Source organism: Athene cunicularia, assembly GCF_003259725.1.
Source record: "Athene cunicularia isolate RWA chromosome 15 unlocalized genomic scaffold, athCun1 chr15_part1, whole genome shotgun sequence".
Lineage (NCBI taxonomy): Eukaryota > Metazoa > Chordata > Aves > Strigiformes > Strigidae > Athene > Athene cunicularia.
Window position 1 is genome coordinate 12,486,490 of NW_020799121.1, and position 15,643 is coordinate 12,502,132.

Sequence of the window (15,643 nt, forward strand, 5' to 3'; positions counted from 1 at the left end):
GATGTCTATGACATCTCCTCCGTGGTGGGCCGCGACCTGCTGCAGCTCAGCGCCGGCCCACGGGTACCCGCCGCCCTGGCCCGGCTGCAGTTCAGGATCGTGAGGGTGCTGGAGATGCTGGAAGCGCTGGTGAGCGAGAGCAGCCTCGTGGAGGAGCAGCTGAGGATGGAGCGGGACAGCCTGCGGCGGGAGGTGGAGGAGCTGCGGGCTCAGGGGGCCCGAGGGGGCGCCCAGCAGGTGGGTGCCCATCGCCCAGCGCAGCGTGGCCGGGGCGGCTCGGCCGCTGCGAGGTGGCACATGTGCCAACGCAGGTGGTGGCCACGCCTGGCCACACGCGGGGTGTGAAACCCACCCCGAGGCCAGGTGGGTCTGAGGAGGCTTGTGCCGCAGTCACCAGTTTCTTTTATCACAGCAGCAGGAGTCTCAGAGAATTGGCTTCTCCTCGTTGTAGGTGGCCTTGAAGCCGTTCCCTGATCCTCGGGGCTGTGGCTCCTCACTCCCGTTTGGCTGCAGCGACCAGCCACGCTCTGAGCAACGCGCAGTGCTGGGCGAGGACTTCGGACGTGGGCAGCCAGATTTTCACAGAGCACAAACCCACCGTCGTACAGCTCTTACATAGCACCGGTCCCATAAAGGCAACTTGCCCTTTACGCAAATGCTAAAGCTTTGTTACTCTGTGCAAGAGGAACTGATGTCTGTGACCAAAAAAAAGCCCTTACCACAAAGGTCTTAATTTTAAAAGGGAAAATGCCATTCTCACCTCTCTGCCACAGAGTTTTGGTGTGACAGATTGCTCAGCTTCTCTCATCAGCAGAAAAGCAGCTAAAAGCAGCTTCTTGCAAACTAGATTGCAAACTCTTTGGGACAGAGACTTTGCTTTCACCTGTGGTCAGAGCCTGTCACAGTTAGGCCCTATATTTGGCTGGGAAATGCTGACACTAAGGGAATCCAAAAGTAAGATGAAAAAGTATAATTAACTGCTTGAAAAAAAAAATCAGCATTGTGATGAAGTCCTTCTAAGAATTACTAAATATTTGTAAAACTCAGATTTTTTTACTGTGAGTGCTCTGGTTTTGACAGGTTACAAGATCATGACTGCCACCATTTATTTTTCAGCTCAGCCTTGGACCAGATAAAATGGTAATAGACCTCACAGATCCCAGTCGCCCCCGGTTCACATTACAGGAGCTGCGAGATGTATTGCAAGAGCGTAACCAGCTGAAAGCTCAGCTTCTTGTGGTGCAAGAGGAGCTACAGTGCTATAAGAGGTATATCATAAAGTCAGCAAAGAACTAATAACAATTACTTCTTGTCTGGGGAGTTTACCAGATCAGAGTGTTGCAGGTTTGAGCATCTGGATTGGGCTAGGCACTGTCCAGACGTGTAGGAGACATCCGTGCTCCCAAGAGGCTACAAATGAGCAAAGAAAAATGGAGGAATGATGACATCTCTATGCAACATAATTTTAAAACTAAACTTCCTTTTATTCTGTGCAGTTTGCAGCCCGTTCCCATAACCATACCGCTGTAAGCCTACATACAGTTACTCCCACTCCACCTCCAAGCTGGGTTCTCATGCCCATGAATTTAATTTCTGCAGTCACAGCAGTTGCACACGTACTTTTTCTTGTCTAAAGCCACGCCACATACCAAAGAGCACGGGGGTTTCCATCTCAGCTTTAGTCAAAATTTCCTTCCTCCTCCAGCTTGCCGTCGGGGACGTGAGTGTATCTACTGCTCCTTTGCTCCCACGGTGGGTATGGCATTGATCTAAAAATCAGAATATTAAGTCCTTTCATCGTCATTCAAGATAAGCGGGGGGGGGCAGGATGTGTGTGTTTTAAAACCGCTAACAGAGGGTGCGTAAGGCACTTGAACTGTGCAAAACAAGTGCTTTCAGGGAAGGATTTTGATTTTTCTAGAAGGGACCAGCCTGGGAGACTCTGTGAGCCAAAGGGTGGGACTAAGGAAGGGTCCTGCTCTTGGTGCTACAAATTAATTCAGCTCCAAAGCTGCTCTCCCCCAACCTCCACCCCTCATCATCAGGTTGCATTATAAACTCTTTGGGGCAAGAAACCACTTCTTAATTCAGACAGAAAGTGCCTGAGCACATTGGATTTCAGTTGAGATATCTCAGCAACAACCTCTTAGATACAGTAAGCCTGCCCTTTGCCTTGTCTAAAAGAGGCGGGTTAAGCCAAGAAGTTAAAGTTAAATCCAAGAAGTCAGTTTACAAACTGCTGGACAGACTTCTCACGGCACAGTGGGGCCCCGCTGCCCCAGCTCAGCTGCCTGCCTTTGCTGTGCAGCCAGTGGAGTGGCTCCTGGCTTTGATTTCCCAGCTGTGTTACACAGCTTATTACAGCCCAAGTTAAAAATTAACAGTGCACATTTTTTTCAGTTTTTGAGTGATTTAAGTCCCAGTGCTGTGCACCTAGAATGTGTCAAGGCTGCTTTTCAGTTCACATAATTGTATGTGGTTATCTCCTCGTACAGTGTTACAGCTTAAGCCAAAAACCATTTTCCCTTTCAATATTCACATAAAATCCTAATTGTAATTGTATGGCCATAAAGAAGAGTGGTGCAGGGGAAGAGAATAAACGTATGTTCTAGAATCTCTTGTGTACATTGGTTACCTTGTGCTATATAGTTTATTTCCAATGTCCTCGCAGAGAATGGCTTAAACCGATGATGTTTGGGGATTGCATTTTTAATCATGATTTCTGAATAGACGTTATCGTGCAGATAGTAGAAATCTACAGCATCACCAAACAGCCCATAGTCCCATTTCTCTCGGAGGAGAATCTGCCTCAGAATTATCCCATGCCTGATGTCACACCAGTTTCTAGATACTCTCCTGTACTTTATTTCCAAGTTCAGATGAGTGTTGCTTAGCTGCTTTCAGCCACCACAGTCACCAGCTTTGATCCACTTGGCTCTCAGGATAACTGAGGTCAGCTCAGGACAGGATATTGGCGTGCTGTGAAAAAACAGTGTAGTATGCAAGCTGGTAAAATCTAACTCGATTCCAAGCAGGGGAAACATCCTTTAGTCAAACCGAAGCTTTTGCCTGCAGTAGGCGGTTACAGCCTTGTAGAGTGTAGCAGCATCGAAGGGAGCTGAGAAAATCTACAGCTCAAAGACTTTCTTTTCTCCTCTCTGGGATGGAAGGAGGAACAGCCGCCTGCCTCGCAGGGAAGCTGGGAATCTCCCATCTGTCCCCAGCTGCACGGCGTGAGCCTTCGTGGCTGTGCTGAAAGTACCACAGACTCACCCATGCAGAAATTTACCACTTGTGCCTTCACCCTGCTGTTATCTTCGGACTTCTGTACAAATCCAACGTCTAATTACACTTCTCTTTCACTCCCGTTATAATTTGCCATTCTTCCTCTCGGGAGAAGTCAGCTTGTTACTTTTTTAGTGTTCTCATTAAAGCACAGCCTAAGTAAAACTACACCGCAGCATTTAAGGAAAAAAAGGGCAATTCATTGCAAGAAAGAGGCCAGGCTGCCATCCCTGTCCTGTGAACGGCCTTTCACCCACATCCTAGGCTGCCCAGTGAAGGCTTTAACATACGCAGTGCCACACTATGCACAAAACCACAAAAAATGAACAAAAGTCTCTTCTCTTCCCAGTGGGATCATCTCACAGAGAAGGGACCAAACTGAAGAACTGGAAAAAGAAGCCAGAGGCAGCAGCCCTGGCACCAGCAAGGACAGCGAAGAGAAGACAATCATCAAACGGCTGTAAGTTTGCATCTTTTTTGGCAGAACAGGGCACACTCCGTACTTTGTGAATTCAGGGATGAATGCTGAACCTAGCCTAGCTGGCTGGGCATTGTTTTCTCCTCCTCTCCCTGTAAAATTAAAACCTGATGGAGAACTCCTTCTATTCCTGTGGAAAAAGCACTCCACAGGAAGGCAACCTCCACCCAGGCAAGCAGGGCTTTGCTTTGTTTCTAGGAAAAACAAGCATTTCAGAGCAAAACTATGCACTGCTTGCCTCCCCTGCTAGCACGTTGAGACTTTGCTGTGGGAACACGCCGGCTGTCCCTGGGGGCTTGTTCACATTGTGTGAAGCAGCTGTAGGCAGTACCCGCAGGCTCAGGCTGCGTCCCTCAAGTTCCCCAAAATAGCAGAACACAGTGACACAGCCATCCTGCTGCATGCTCTTTCTTTTCCAGTTGTACATTGTTTCCTTATTGGTTTGGTGTTTTTTTTAGGTTCTCTTTTAAGCATGGAAAATGAGCATCCTTGGGAGCTGAACCACTCCAGACATGGCCCTGAGGAGTCTCTCAGGTGGTAGGGGACTCGCTGATGGAAGAAAAAGCATCACTTCTACTGTAGAGAATAAGCAATCTCATAAAAAAAGTGTGTTGTATAATATTCTTTCAGAATAGATTTTATTTTGCTTTTTAGAAACTGTTTCAGACACTTTGTATTTCTTAGATTCCTGCCACATTACCCACATGTAGAAAATAAATATTTTATACAGAGGTGGGTTTTACTCTTATTAAAAGAGCCTGTGACGATCTGTACTACCACTTATTTATCCTGTCCACCTATCAAAACGCTTGGCCCAACTGATTTTGCGAGATGAAGATATTTTGAAGAGCTACACGCCACTCACAAGTGCCTTCAGACAGAAGGGAAAGGAAGGACCGGTTCAGACTGCAGTCTCTGCTGCCCTTCCACAAAACATAAAATTATCTTACACTAACACAGAACCACTTGAAAAAACACCCAGCACTGCTTTTTATTCTGTGAGATGGGCAACACAGAGGCAAGTAGGGCCCAGGAGTGGCTGCTTGGGGTTGAGATGAAAGATGGGGGAGAAGGGCACAGCTGCTGCCTCGTGCTCTGCTCAGGCAAAGGACTGATGTCTTTTCAGAGGTGCAGACATGCTCAGACTGGAACAGATGCACCAAACATTTCATTTCTGACAGCTAAAGGTCTCCTGTGGTAGACAGTTGTATTTTTCATAAGCTCTCTTCTTTCAATCAACTGTCACAAGCCGTGTATTAGCCCCAGTAATGAGATTTATCACTAGTGAAAGCATATAGGGCAAACAGAGGAGTAGAAAAAGAAGCTTGAAAGATAACAATTACGTTCCACATTTAGAAAAGTAGAATTTTTAGAGCAGAAAGGTCTGAACAGACATAAAAAGAGCAGTGACAGGTATCAAACTATGATCTTACTCTCCTCAGAAGTGAAAGCAGGCTCTGAAATCTTTTGATTCCCTCTCACAAACCAGCAGCATGAAAAATATAGGACACTTCCCACATCTGCTCAGATGCACAATGCAAATGTGACTTAGCAGAAGGCAGAACTGCAGTCTCCTTTCAGAGAGAATTTGTTAGCAACTCTTATGTTAGCAAGGCAACATCAACAACATCTGGCCTAAGCAAGTTGGTTCAGCCAGAGCACAAAACTGCTATCTTGCCTTCTTCAAAAATCTTAATAAGCCTTGGCCATGTCCCCACGCTGTATTTTCTAGAGCATGGTAGCAGGGAAGGAAGTTACTGCATTTCCTTAGCAGAGGCTTTGTGTTTAGAGGAAAAAAAAAATAAAATTCAACCAAAACCAGTCATGCATCAGCAACAGCCAGGCTGCACCTCCAAGCTGAAAACATGTTTGTGTGCTCTGAACAACATCCTCTTCTGTGTTCTATCCAGGGATGTATTTTCCTACCTCCTTTAAAAAGGAGTGGAAAATCATGCCTCAAAACACACTAATCACGCTACCAAGTCTTAATGAAACAACTTCAGGTAATGAACTGCAGAAATTAAACAGAGCTGTGCAGAGGTAACAGCCTGCCATGGAGGCACAGAAGACTCTAACATAGCCCTAGGCTACTCTTCGCAGTTAGTTGAAGACAGCAACCATGAAAACTGCAATTCTTTTCAGTTCAGCATTGAAGATGTTCTTCATTAAAAAAAAACGGGAGTTCACCAGTTAAAAGTAGACAGGAGAGCACCTCAACCTTTTTGGGCTACCCTTTCTGGAACCATCACAATTGCAGCCACTCTGGTGCCAAGTGAGCTGCACAGCTTCTCTCTCAAAAGGGGAATGAAATCCTTGGCTATGGCTGCCACAGAGGAGGCCACAGTCCTGTCAGAGCAACCTACCACCTCTGGCAAAGCCACAGGAGCCTGAGGACAGCAGTTCATCTCCCAGCCCAAAAGCATCCTTCCCTGTTAAGTGCTTTACACCTTGTTAGAAGATGAAACCTTCCTGTAAGGCACAGAGATAAAAATCCAAATGGCATGTTTCTGTGAAAAGTATTTTGAGATATATAGATACAGATGTATATATGTGTGTGTGTATATATATATATATATATACATATACATATATATATATAAGTTCCTAGAAAAGTAAAGGATACATACTCAGTGCAACATCAGCTTTATTACCATCTTCTGATGCAGTGCTACTTGATTACCAGTTAAGCATTTCAGAGAAAACAATTTTTATGTAAAATAAGGAAGAGATTTTCCCCCTTTCTTGTTTACAAAAGTGATGCGGAAGAACAGAGGTTTTAAGCTATTTGACCTGATAGAGAACAAGCAAATATTTAAATAAAATACAAAAAGAAGCACTTTATTCCAATTTTGACTTAAGGAAGTACTCTAGTAAAACAGGATACTGTACACTGCTGTAGTCTCTATTACTGAGACCAGAGAAAAATCAGTGTCAACTTAAATAAGTCAGCCAAAGAAGCTTACCTGTAACTCAGTACATGTAAGGTAACAGGTCTCCAGTTAATTCTTCAGAAATGGTAAAAATACACAGGCTGACTCCGATGAGCTCGCCTTGTGTTAAGTAGTAAATAATATAAAGCATTTAACGGCTAATGATTTTCACAGCTTTCTTTCAAAATGCTCATGATCTGCAATGGAGACAGGTACTATAGCAGCCACTTCATCAATAATAAATATATTCTTTATTTTACAGAGACATTGTCTTCAAGTTTTTAATTTAAAAAATACATCACTAAGCCACCTCTCTTGCTGCTGGAGCATACAACCAGGATGGTGTTGCTATTTGACCTATCATATAGGCAAGCACATAAGATTGTCCTAGAGGGCACTAGCTGGAACAGCAGCAGCCTTCAAGACATGAGGAACAGAAGACATTAAGAGAGCCACAGATCCCTTGCTGACATCTTCCAGCAGCAAGCGTGGCTGACGGCTCACAGCCATTTGCATCTACACACGTGCCAAGCCTGCCTTGGCAAAAATCCCAACTGGTAAGAATTCATCTTTAACATAAAGGACCTGCATTGTATTGCCCGCCTATATCACAGATTTGGTTCTCCAACAGTAACGTTACAAACATCTGCAAGATGCTCAGCACTCGGCTCCCATCGAAGACAGTGGGACCAGACCACGCTGGACAGACCTACAGGACCAGGCAATAAGGAATCTACTTTCTTCATTGCATGAACTCCATCATTACAGTTGGAAGCTGCATATGAAGATGACTCCTGTTTTTGGAACTGCTATGCTCTACTTCAAGCATTCACAGTAAATAAATAGCTTCTGACGTGGCTAATTAGCATAGGAAGATAATAAAAAGATTTTGGAGAGTGCTTTTTCTTTTAATTCTTTAAAATCCTCTGGGAGACACCTCCAAGAATCACCCATCAACTACAAAAAGGTACCATCTTAAATTTTAGAAAATAAGTAATGTCAAACATTGATTCTCACTGTGACGGTCTATCTTCACCATTCTAATCGGTTTCAACCCAGCCTATCAAAAATCCATCCTCATTTGGCTTGGAGTCATTTCTGTGAAGAAAGCAGCCAATGTGACCATCCATTTCCCTCAGTGTCAGTGCATTTAAAGTTCATTGCCAACATGAGATAGGACACTGGAAGAACTGGATCCCTACCACAAATTATTTGAGAATGATAAGTAGCATCCACCTCAGAGAAGCCTGTCAGCACTTGGTCATAAAAAGCCGTCTGACAAGCAGTCAAGCCACTGGATGTACAAGTCAAGAGTACAGAAGTACATCTGCTATCATAAAGCTAATGCCAAGTTCATCATCCCACAAGGTGGAGTGTGAGATTTCATTGCAAAAGCAGAAGCACAACCCAAGTGATTAAATTTTTGTGCGAGTCTTTGACTGCATGCTCAAGTGGCACTGGTCACTATGCAGGAGTAGTCAAATTTTAGGGAGGGTTTTCTTTCATGATACAAAAGTTTTGGCAATCTAAGATCAATTATTCAAGCCTGCCTGGAAAACTGTAATAAGTATTTAAATACTGCAAAGCAAAAAGGTAGTTTTTAAGGAGCTCAAAACACCATATGCAGTCCACTAAGAAAGCTGAGGGAAGTGAGGACAGGAAAAAAAAAAATCCACTGACTCCTTGGAGAGCACTCAGTCCCTCCCTCCCCCCCCCAAAAAAAAAATCACCCCAAACAAAGAAGATGAATTAGTGTTTCAGCCATGGATGAGCTTCAATGGAAGCTTTGCTTCTGTCTCCATAGTCGTACAACAGTTCTTCACCTGCTTTAATGTCTCTGGAAGCTATCAATATGAGATGAGGCACACCATCGATGTCATGAAGCTTTGTTTGACAATTGCCACATTTGCTGTGATTAATCAGTCTTCCCAAACGATTCGTTTCTTTTGTAGCATCAACACTGAAAAGAACAAGAACAGAATGCAGGATTGCTGCATATCACGCAGTCATGTTTGCGGACAAAAAAACAAAGCACAAAAATCAGATAAAGAACGAGGGATCCAGACAAGGCTTGAAAAATGAAGGAAAACCAGAACATTACAGAATATTCATATGATTAAACAGACAGCACATAACATGGCAATGTAGGTAAACTAAAACCATTCTGAGAGATTTTTAAATTAGCTTAGAACCCAGAAAACTTTGGACTATGTTTTTGAGCTGCCTGTTGCCATCTGCATCCGTGGCAGAGCTGGAAGTCTCACCCAAGCAGATACAACAATCCATATAGCTTGTGCTGTACTTCAGAGAACAGGGCTTTGTGTCCCCTACCATTCCTTTTAGCCCAGAGGTACAGGAGGCTCTTGGACCATGAAACAGTGCTCCAAAAAAATTTCCCAATTCCTGGTTCCCATTAAAAAAAATTTTGTATGAAACCAAGACAAGAATTCACAGCATTCAGAGCTTCTATCACTCAATTATCACACTTAAGGGAAGAGAAGCTTACCAGTACGTTTTGCTGAGGTACTGAAAATAGTACATATAGCAGCCTGTGGATGGATCTTGAGCATACACAGCTTCTCGCTTTTTAGCATCAGTGATCTCTATGAGATCCCCATGATATTCAACTACAAATTCTCCTCGATTAAAATGCTTAGTAGCAATTACTCCTCTCCCTTTGCCATCGATGTAATCAATCTGTTGAGAAAATCATCTGGGAAATTAAAAAGTATTTACATGACTGCAAATAAGCTGTTTACTAGGAAATGAGTGATTTGTCATTAAAAAATGCTGCAGCAGGACATTTGTGTGTATTGCAGACAAAACTGTAGAAGCACAATGCAGAGCACTGTGGAAGAAATAAGAGGATGAGTTTGGGACACACCTCGAGTTACCAGGTATTTCGATAGTCTTCTAATCAAAGAACTAGGACTTACTTTAAATAAACCCCACACAGAGAAGAGTTACCCACTTTTTCTTTCAAACCACCTATTAGCTGAGGCAGTAACCTTTTCCATTTCAGGTGCACCACCACCATTAGCATGCACAGGACAAAAAGTTAAAGGAACAGAAAGATCAAGCACAGAAATTACATTTATCAGCCACCAGTATGCTTTATTATTCCTGCCTCCCCCTGTAAATTGGACAACTCCAAGACAGTTTCCTATCACTGTTGCAGATGCGACAGCATTAACTGCAGGCTGCTGCTTTTCAAGAATCACAGCTCTTCTGCACTTCCAGGAGCTACTTCTGCTTTAAATTCTGAAAAGGGTGATCCAAGTAACCCAAGTGGTAAGCACTTGGTCCCAATAACCAGCATATGCTAGCAGTGGGAAGAAAACCAGCACAACCCATTATCCTAAGCACCATAATGAAGACCCACAGCGACTGGCTGTAAACAGGCTCAGAGAATTTGTTACCCTACAGACAGTATATATGGGTATTACCTTTCAAACCTAAGAGTTAAGATGCTATATCTAACCCCATTTCTGGGAGCTAACCCAAGAAATGAGATACTGAAGGGAGATAAGTGCATTTTCAGTAAAGACCATCAAGCCCCCTCAATGTTTATGACTGAGGCTGCACATACATATTCTTCAGAGCCAAATATTGCCCATCAAAGAGACAGACAAGTGTGTTACAGTTTTGCTGCACTTTCATCTTACTCTCAAGGAACTGCAGCAGTTCTGACACCAAGTTCTGCTATCTTCTGCTTAAATTAACAGCAAGATACTGTATAACGTGGCTACTCAGGTTCACATAGCAGTTACCTTCATTCCTTCTTCTTTCCCACTTGTAATTAGCTCATCTATTTTCCTCCTCTCCTCTGTCTGCAGGAGAAACAAGAACAAAACCACAGTATTGTTGATAGTTTTTGTAGCTTATTCTGTAGCTGAAAGGAAATTATTAGCCAGTGACACTCATTTTTGCAAGCCATCCCAAATTTCTAGCAAAACTGAATGTTAGAGACAAGATTTCAGCTCCTCAAAATATATGAGGAGCTCAATTCTGTCCTTGAAGAACTGGATCAGCATTTCCAAATTTTAAGCATGTTTGTAACAATACTTCCAGTGCACAATGCTGTTTGTATTTGGCCAGTGGAAACCATTCACAGAAAGTTACACACTTCCTCAAATGTGCAATTAACCAGCAACGTTAGAAGCAATGTTATTTTAACAAGAAGTGCTACCTCCAATTCAGATTTGCTCTTCCTGGAACTTCTTCTGACTGGGTAATAATCTGTCACTTTTCGATTTGGTGTTCTTCCTTGTGTTCTAAGGAGTAAGAATAATAGAGAACACACATATTTCAGACTATTTGTGAAGTTACATGTCTAGGAAAGAGGTATCTGTAAGGAATTTTTATTTTCAGCTTGATATGTTGAAAGGTGATAGATATGAAACAGTGTTTCTTATTAGCACTTGTCACTTCAAGCCAAAAGCTACATCCCCTTTTCTTCCCCGCACTATTTCCATTACTCTAATACTAATTCTTCAACAGTAAGAATGTGATGCCATTGGAAACCAACTGAAGGTCACATTACAAGTCTGAAGCCCTCTGTGTGCCCTGACAGCAGGCACTCTAAAATTTAGGTCATGAAAACTGCTCGGCAAGGAATTCATTAATGTTAGGGTCACATTACTCCGATATCACGAGAAAGAGTATCAGCTTGGCCAGGAAGCCTCCAACTGTAATTAATCTAATATTCTGTTTCTGACAAGATACATTCCCATTTGTCCACAGAAAGGTAGGTCTTGAGGGATCATTAATTTATTTTTCTATAGGTCATCTGCAAGTATTTCACTTGAGAGAAAATACACTAGCCTTGCTTTCAAGGAAACAAAAGTCCTTTGCAAGGCTGATAAATACTTTGGGTGCTATTTCATATTTCCAAACATACTATTCTTAAAAAGCCCAAAGAAGTCTCCTTTAATATTTGTTCCCTCCAACACAACCATTTACTTACAAAAAGGAAACAACACAAAGAGTAACATTAATTACAGGTCTGACTGTAGTCCCTGAAGGAAAAAATGCAGATTAAAGGCTCCTGGTACAAAGGGACACACAGAGGCAAGGCTTCTACAATTCCAGCAGTCACTTACTTTCTCCTTGGTCCACGTTTTGCTTTAACCATCTTCTTCTGAGCTGGCTTTGCATTGACCTCATCAGCACAGTCTGAAGGCAGGGGCGTCTTTTGGGTTTCTACAGTTTCTTGGTTTTGATCAGAGGAGGGCACCAAAGTATTGCATCCACCTTCTTTATCTTTCTGGTCTTCTGGTTTCATAGCACCTTCAATTATATTGCCACCATTCTTTTTTTCTGGTGACAGGAAAATAAAGTAAGGCTCTGAATTTAGGATCAACTATAGCATTGTGCTTTAAATGAATTCCAGTGATTTCTAGTCCAAGTTTCTAGTTCTGTCAAACAGGAGAAAGAGGAAGGGAATGATACAGTCTCTCTGCTAGAACCCAGATAGGCTGTTACTCAACTTTTGAGTAGTCATTGCTACAGTACACACAGTACAGAGGGAAGGGTGAGCAGAGAAAGGGAAAGGGTAAAACAGAGCCCAAGTACTTTGTCACATAAGGTTTGCAACTCAGAGTTTTCCAGACCTGAACATGCAGCACCTTCAGTGCAGTGTTTGAGACAAGTGCACAGTTTGCATCTGGCCTACTAAATTATCAAGTTGCCATAAGCTAATCAACATCCTGCACTGAGGAGGGACAGGAAGCCCCTCTGGATCCTGCACTGCTGTTATCAGGTGCTGCTACCAAGCAGCTAACACCACTCAGACAAAATCCACACCAGCTAAAGGGCTGGGACTTACAAAAAGGCTACACACACCCACACCCAACATTTTCTTGGTTGCATGCACCCTACCTTGATAAGACCACATCCTCCTCCTCAGTTAACTGATTTAGAGGTGGGTAAGCATGGCTTAAAGTTGAATGAAGTTTTTTATTTAAAAGTAAATCACCAGGTTTAACAATCCCATCTGCTGAGACAGATGCTTCAATCTCACTGGAGAAATGAAGCACAGCTGCAAGGCCACAGCAGTGAGACAAGCTAAAGCCTTCACTTTCTTGTCAAAACTGAGGAGCTAAATTAGGAGCTAAAGGCCCTAAATTTCCAGAAAACCTGACACGCCTTGTGTTGAGTGGGACTTACAAGTGTTTACATCAGAATGATTTGACAAGTTACCAAGGTTATTAAATGCACCTTTAAACACGAGGCAGTGAGGTGATTTTTCCCCTCCACAAACCCATGAAGCATTCCCATTTCTAGACACTACCATGAAGCATCTATGAAGCCTGGCACCCAGCATCCACAGTGTGTGCTCCTCCTTCTCATTGCCTTTATTTCATCCAGAAAATTGGAGAATTGTTTCTTAGTCTTGTTTTCAGTACCTCTACCTCATAACTGATTTGACTTTGAATTGCCTTTATATAAATTTGTATAAAGTAGGTGAATTATAGAATTATTTGGTAATTATTAGTAATAATTGTAGGTAGTAAAACAGAGACACATCCCTGCCCCCAAATTAGATAAACTGCCAAACACTGTCCTGAAGAAACTGCAGTGAGATTAGGGCATATGGACAACACAAGCATTAGATTTCTATATCCAGAGAGACAGTACAAACATAAGTCAAGCAAAAAACAGAGGGAAAATTGCCTGTAAACATGTGACTTAAGTTTTGAAAAGGATAAGGACACCCTCATCTTTGTAGAGTTCCAGCTAGCCAATGGAGCTGTAGGATTGGGAAAGCAACTGGGCCAGAAGAGCTGTCTGGCCTTCCTGACTGTGGGTTAAAGTTTCCAACCTGGGGGTGGTGGGGAGCACATTTAATGAGTCAAGCATTCCAAACACCAATCTTACCGTCTCCTTTCCTGTAGGTTTCGTTTAGTGTTTTGCCCTGACATTTCACCTCGTGATACATGACAGAGTTTTCCTCTTGAAGTGGGGGGCGAGCACCAGGAGCTTTGTTAGGATTCAGGTAGCTGTAGATTTTGGATTGACCAATAAACACATTCTCCTAAAACAGATCCACACAAAAATCAGTATGTCACAGAGATGCCAGGAACCTCAACTTCGTATCCACAACACACTGCAAAGACCAGGGCTGAGAGCTGACTGTGCTAACGCAAATGATGCTGCGTTAATGCATCATCCTTGCTGCTGTTGCTATTTCTATGTGAAAACATAACAGTGGTAAGCACTCTGATATATTTACTAATGCAAACTCTCAGTCCAAGAGGACTTTCATATGAAATGTAGCAGGATGGGGTAGTCATAACTGACTCCAGTTTCCACCTTGTGCTTCACAGTATGAACTCTGGTGCTAAAAAAAAAACCCCACCCAACCCTGAGCTCCTCAGGAGGAAGGCAGCCTCAAAGAGTGCAAGCCAAAAAAATACAAATAACACAGCAAAAATTGCCCAAGCCTAGAACATATCTCTCATAGCCAGAGAAGTATGAGCTCACCCAAAGACTCTCATGAGGTGTCAAATGTTACAGCAGTTAATTATATGCTCTACTGAGCAGTGCAGAAGACAGGAACCTGTTTTGCAGTCTACCTTGAGTGACACCTCTCAGTGAAGTCTGGGAGCTTCACAACATTATCTTTTTATCCGTTATATTTCATAAAATAAAGTGTAAAAGTTGTTCATTGCAAAAGAAACATTAAGGAGTCCACGCAAAGCGCTTACGTCCAGCCAGGAAAACGGTAAAATCCTCTGTCGTGGTCGAACACCACAGAGCCCAGGGTTTGTACGCTGGCTCAGGCTCCAAGAATACCAACCACAAGCAGTATCAAATTTAGCAAAGTTTAGTCGAGTCATGTCACCTTTGCTTTTACAGTCTCCTGCCACCTCATCAAATTTGACTGCGCAGCGTACGTAGGAGACACAGATTTCAATCATGAAATTCCAGTGTCTGGACAAGCAAATACATCTTGGCCAGAATGAGTTTTTCTTGGCTATAGTTTGACTCAACTAAAAGCAATTTTCAGACACTGCAAGCCAGTTAAAACAACAAAAACATGCATCCATTTTTTTTTTTAGAAAAACACACAAAGGTTGCCATCAGTTAAAAAAATAGCTCAAATATAGCTGACTAAACAAATACTCCAGTATACATAGTCACACAAACACTAAAAAAGTAAACAAAGCACACGACAGAATACATAGGATGATTTTAATAATTAACATAATCATGAATAACAAATATAAGGTGTACAAAATTCACATACAAAAGACCAGTTGAAGGCTCAAATCTTACTCCACAAATAAACTTTACTAACGATGAAGAATACAGTAGAACAGCCTGAGCAAAAGCAAGTCAGTTACACTACCTGACCCCCAATATTTCTGAAAGGCCTATGAAAGACAAGATGTGGTTATTTTAAAAATATGGGGGGAGGTTAAGGACAAAGTACTAGGAAAACAGCCCGTTTTAACAATCGCAAGCTGCAAACCCTGCGCTGCCAAGTTCTCAAGATTTAGCAAAGAGTTTAAATGTGGGTATTTCCAGAGAAAGCCCAGAGCTGTGAACTGCAGCAGTCCACCTGCCAGCAGAGCCTTCTGGCTTGGAATAAACCATTAACAGGAAACGAACAACTATTTTTCTAATAGCTTCCTCCCCTCGCTCCCAGCTCTCTGCCTGCTGCGCTCTTGGCGCTAGAGACGCGGCTGCCACGTCTTTGTCTGTGCCAGGCTTGAGACCCTCGAGAGCAGAGATTGTTCTCAGCACAGCAGAGCACCTGAAGGGCTGCTGAGGAGCTCTGGGATTTGATGCCATGGCCACAATTATTTTCCACGAGGGGGTTAAAGGCGAAGTGACAGTCAACCTCCAGCCAACTGCCCGCAGAACTACAGGAAGATGGCAGGGAGGGATTGCCGAGCCCGGGGCCTGGCTGCTCGCTGACAGCCCCGGCAGCTGTCTCTTATAC

General features: G+C 43.0%; 2 protein-coding genes across 2 annotated transcripts in view; one reads left to right on the plus strand and one right to left on the minus strand.

The window, feature by feature from the left end:
• RILPL2 (Rab interacting lysosomal protein like 2) lies at window positions 1-4,527 on the plus strand (the record flags this gene model as incomplete). Its single annotated transcript, XM_026859965.1, has 4 exons — window positions 1-237; window positions 1,117-1,268; window positions 3,635-3,745; window positions 4,222-4,527. Coding segments are annotated over 4 exons (525 nt in total), but the record flags the coding sequence as incomplete, so codon positions are not given.
• A 1,863-nt stretch (window positions 4,528-6,390) lies between these two features.
• The window catches only part of KMT5A (lysine methyltransferase 5A), a 12,860-nt gene continuing 3,607 nt past the window's right edge, over window positions 6,391-15,643 (minus strand). The window contains exons 2-7 of the mRNA XM_026859462.1: window positions 13,573-13,729; window positions 11,796-12,012; window positions 10,883-10,967; window positions 10,464-10,523; window positions 9,200-9,390; window positions 6,391-8,653 (exon numbers count right to left, since the gene is read on the minus strand). Coding sequence (XP_026715263.1) covers window positions 8,443-8,653; window positions 9,200-9,390; window positions 10,464-10,523; window positions 10,883-10,967; window positions 11,796-12,012; window positions 13,573-13,633 — 825 coding nt within the window. The 5' untranslated portion in view covers window positions 13,634-13,729 and the 3' untranslated portion in view covers window positions 6,391-8,442. The remainder of the gene's footprint in view (window positions 8,654-9,199; window positions 9,391-10,463; window positions 10,524-10,882; window positions 10,968-11,795; window positions 12,013-13,572; window positions 13,730-15,643) is intronic.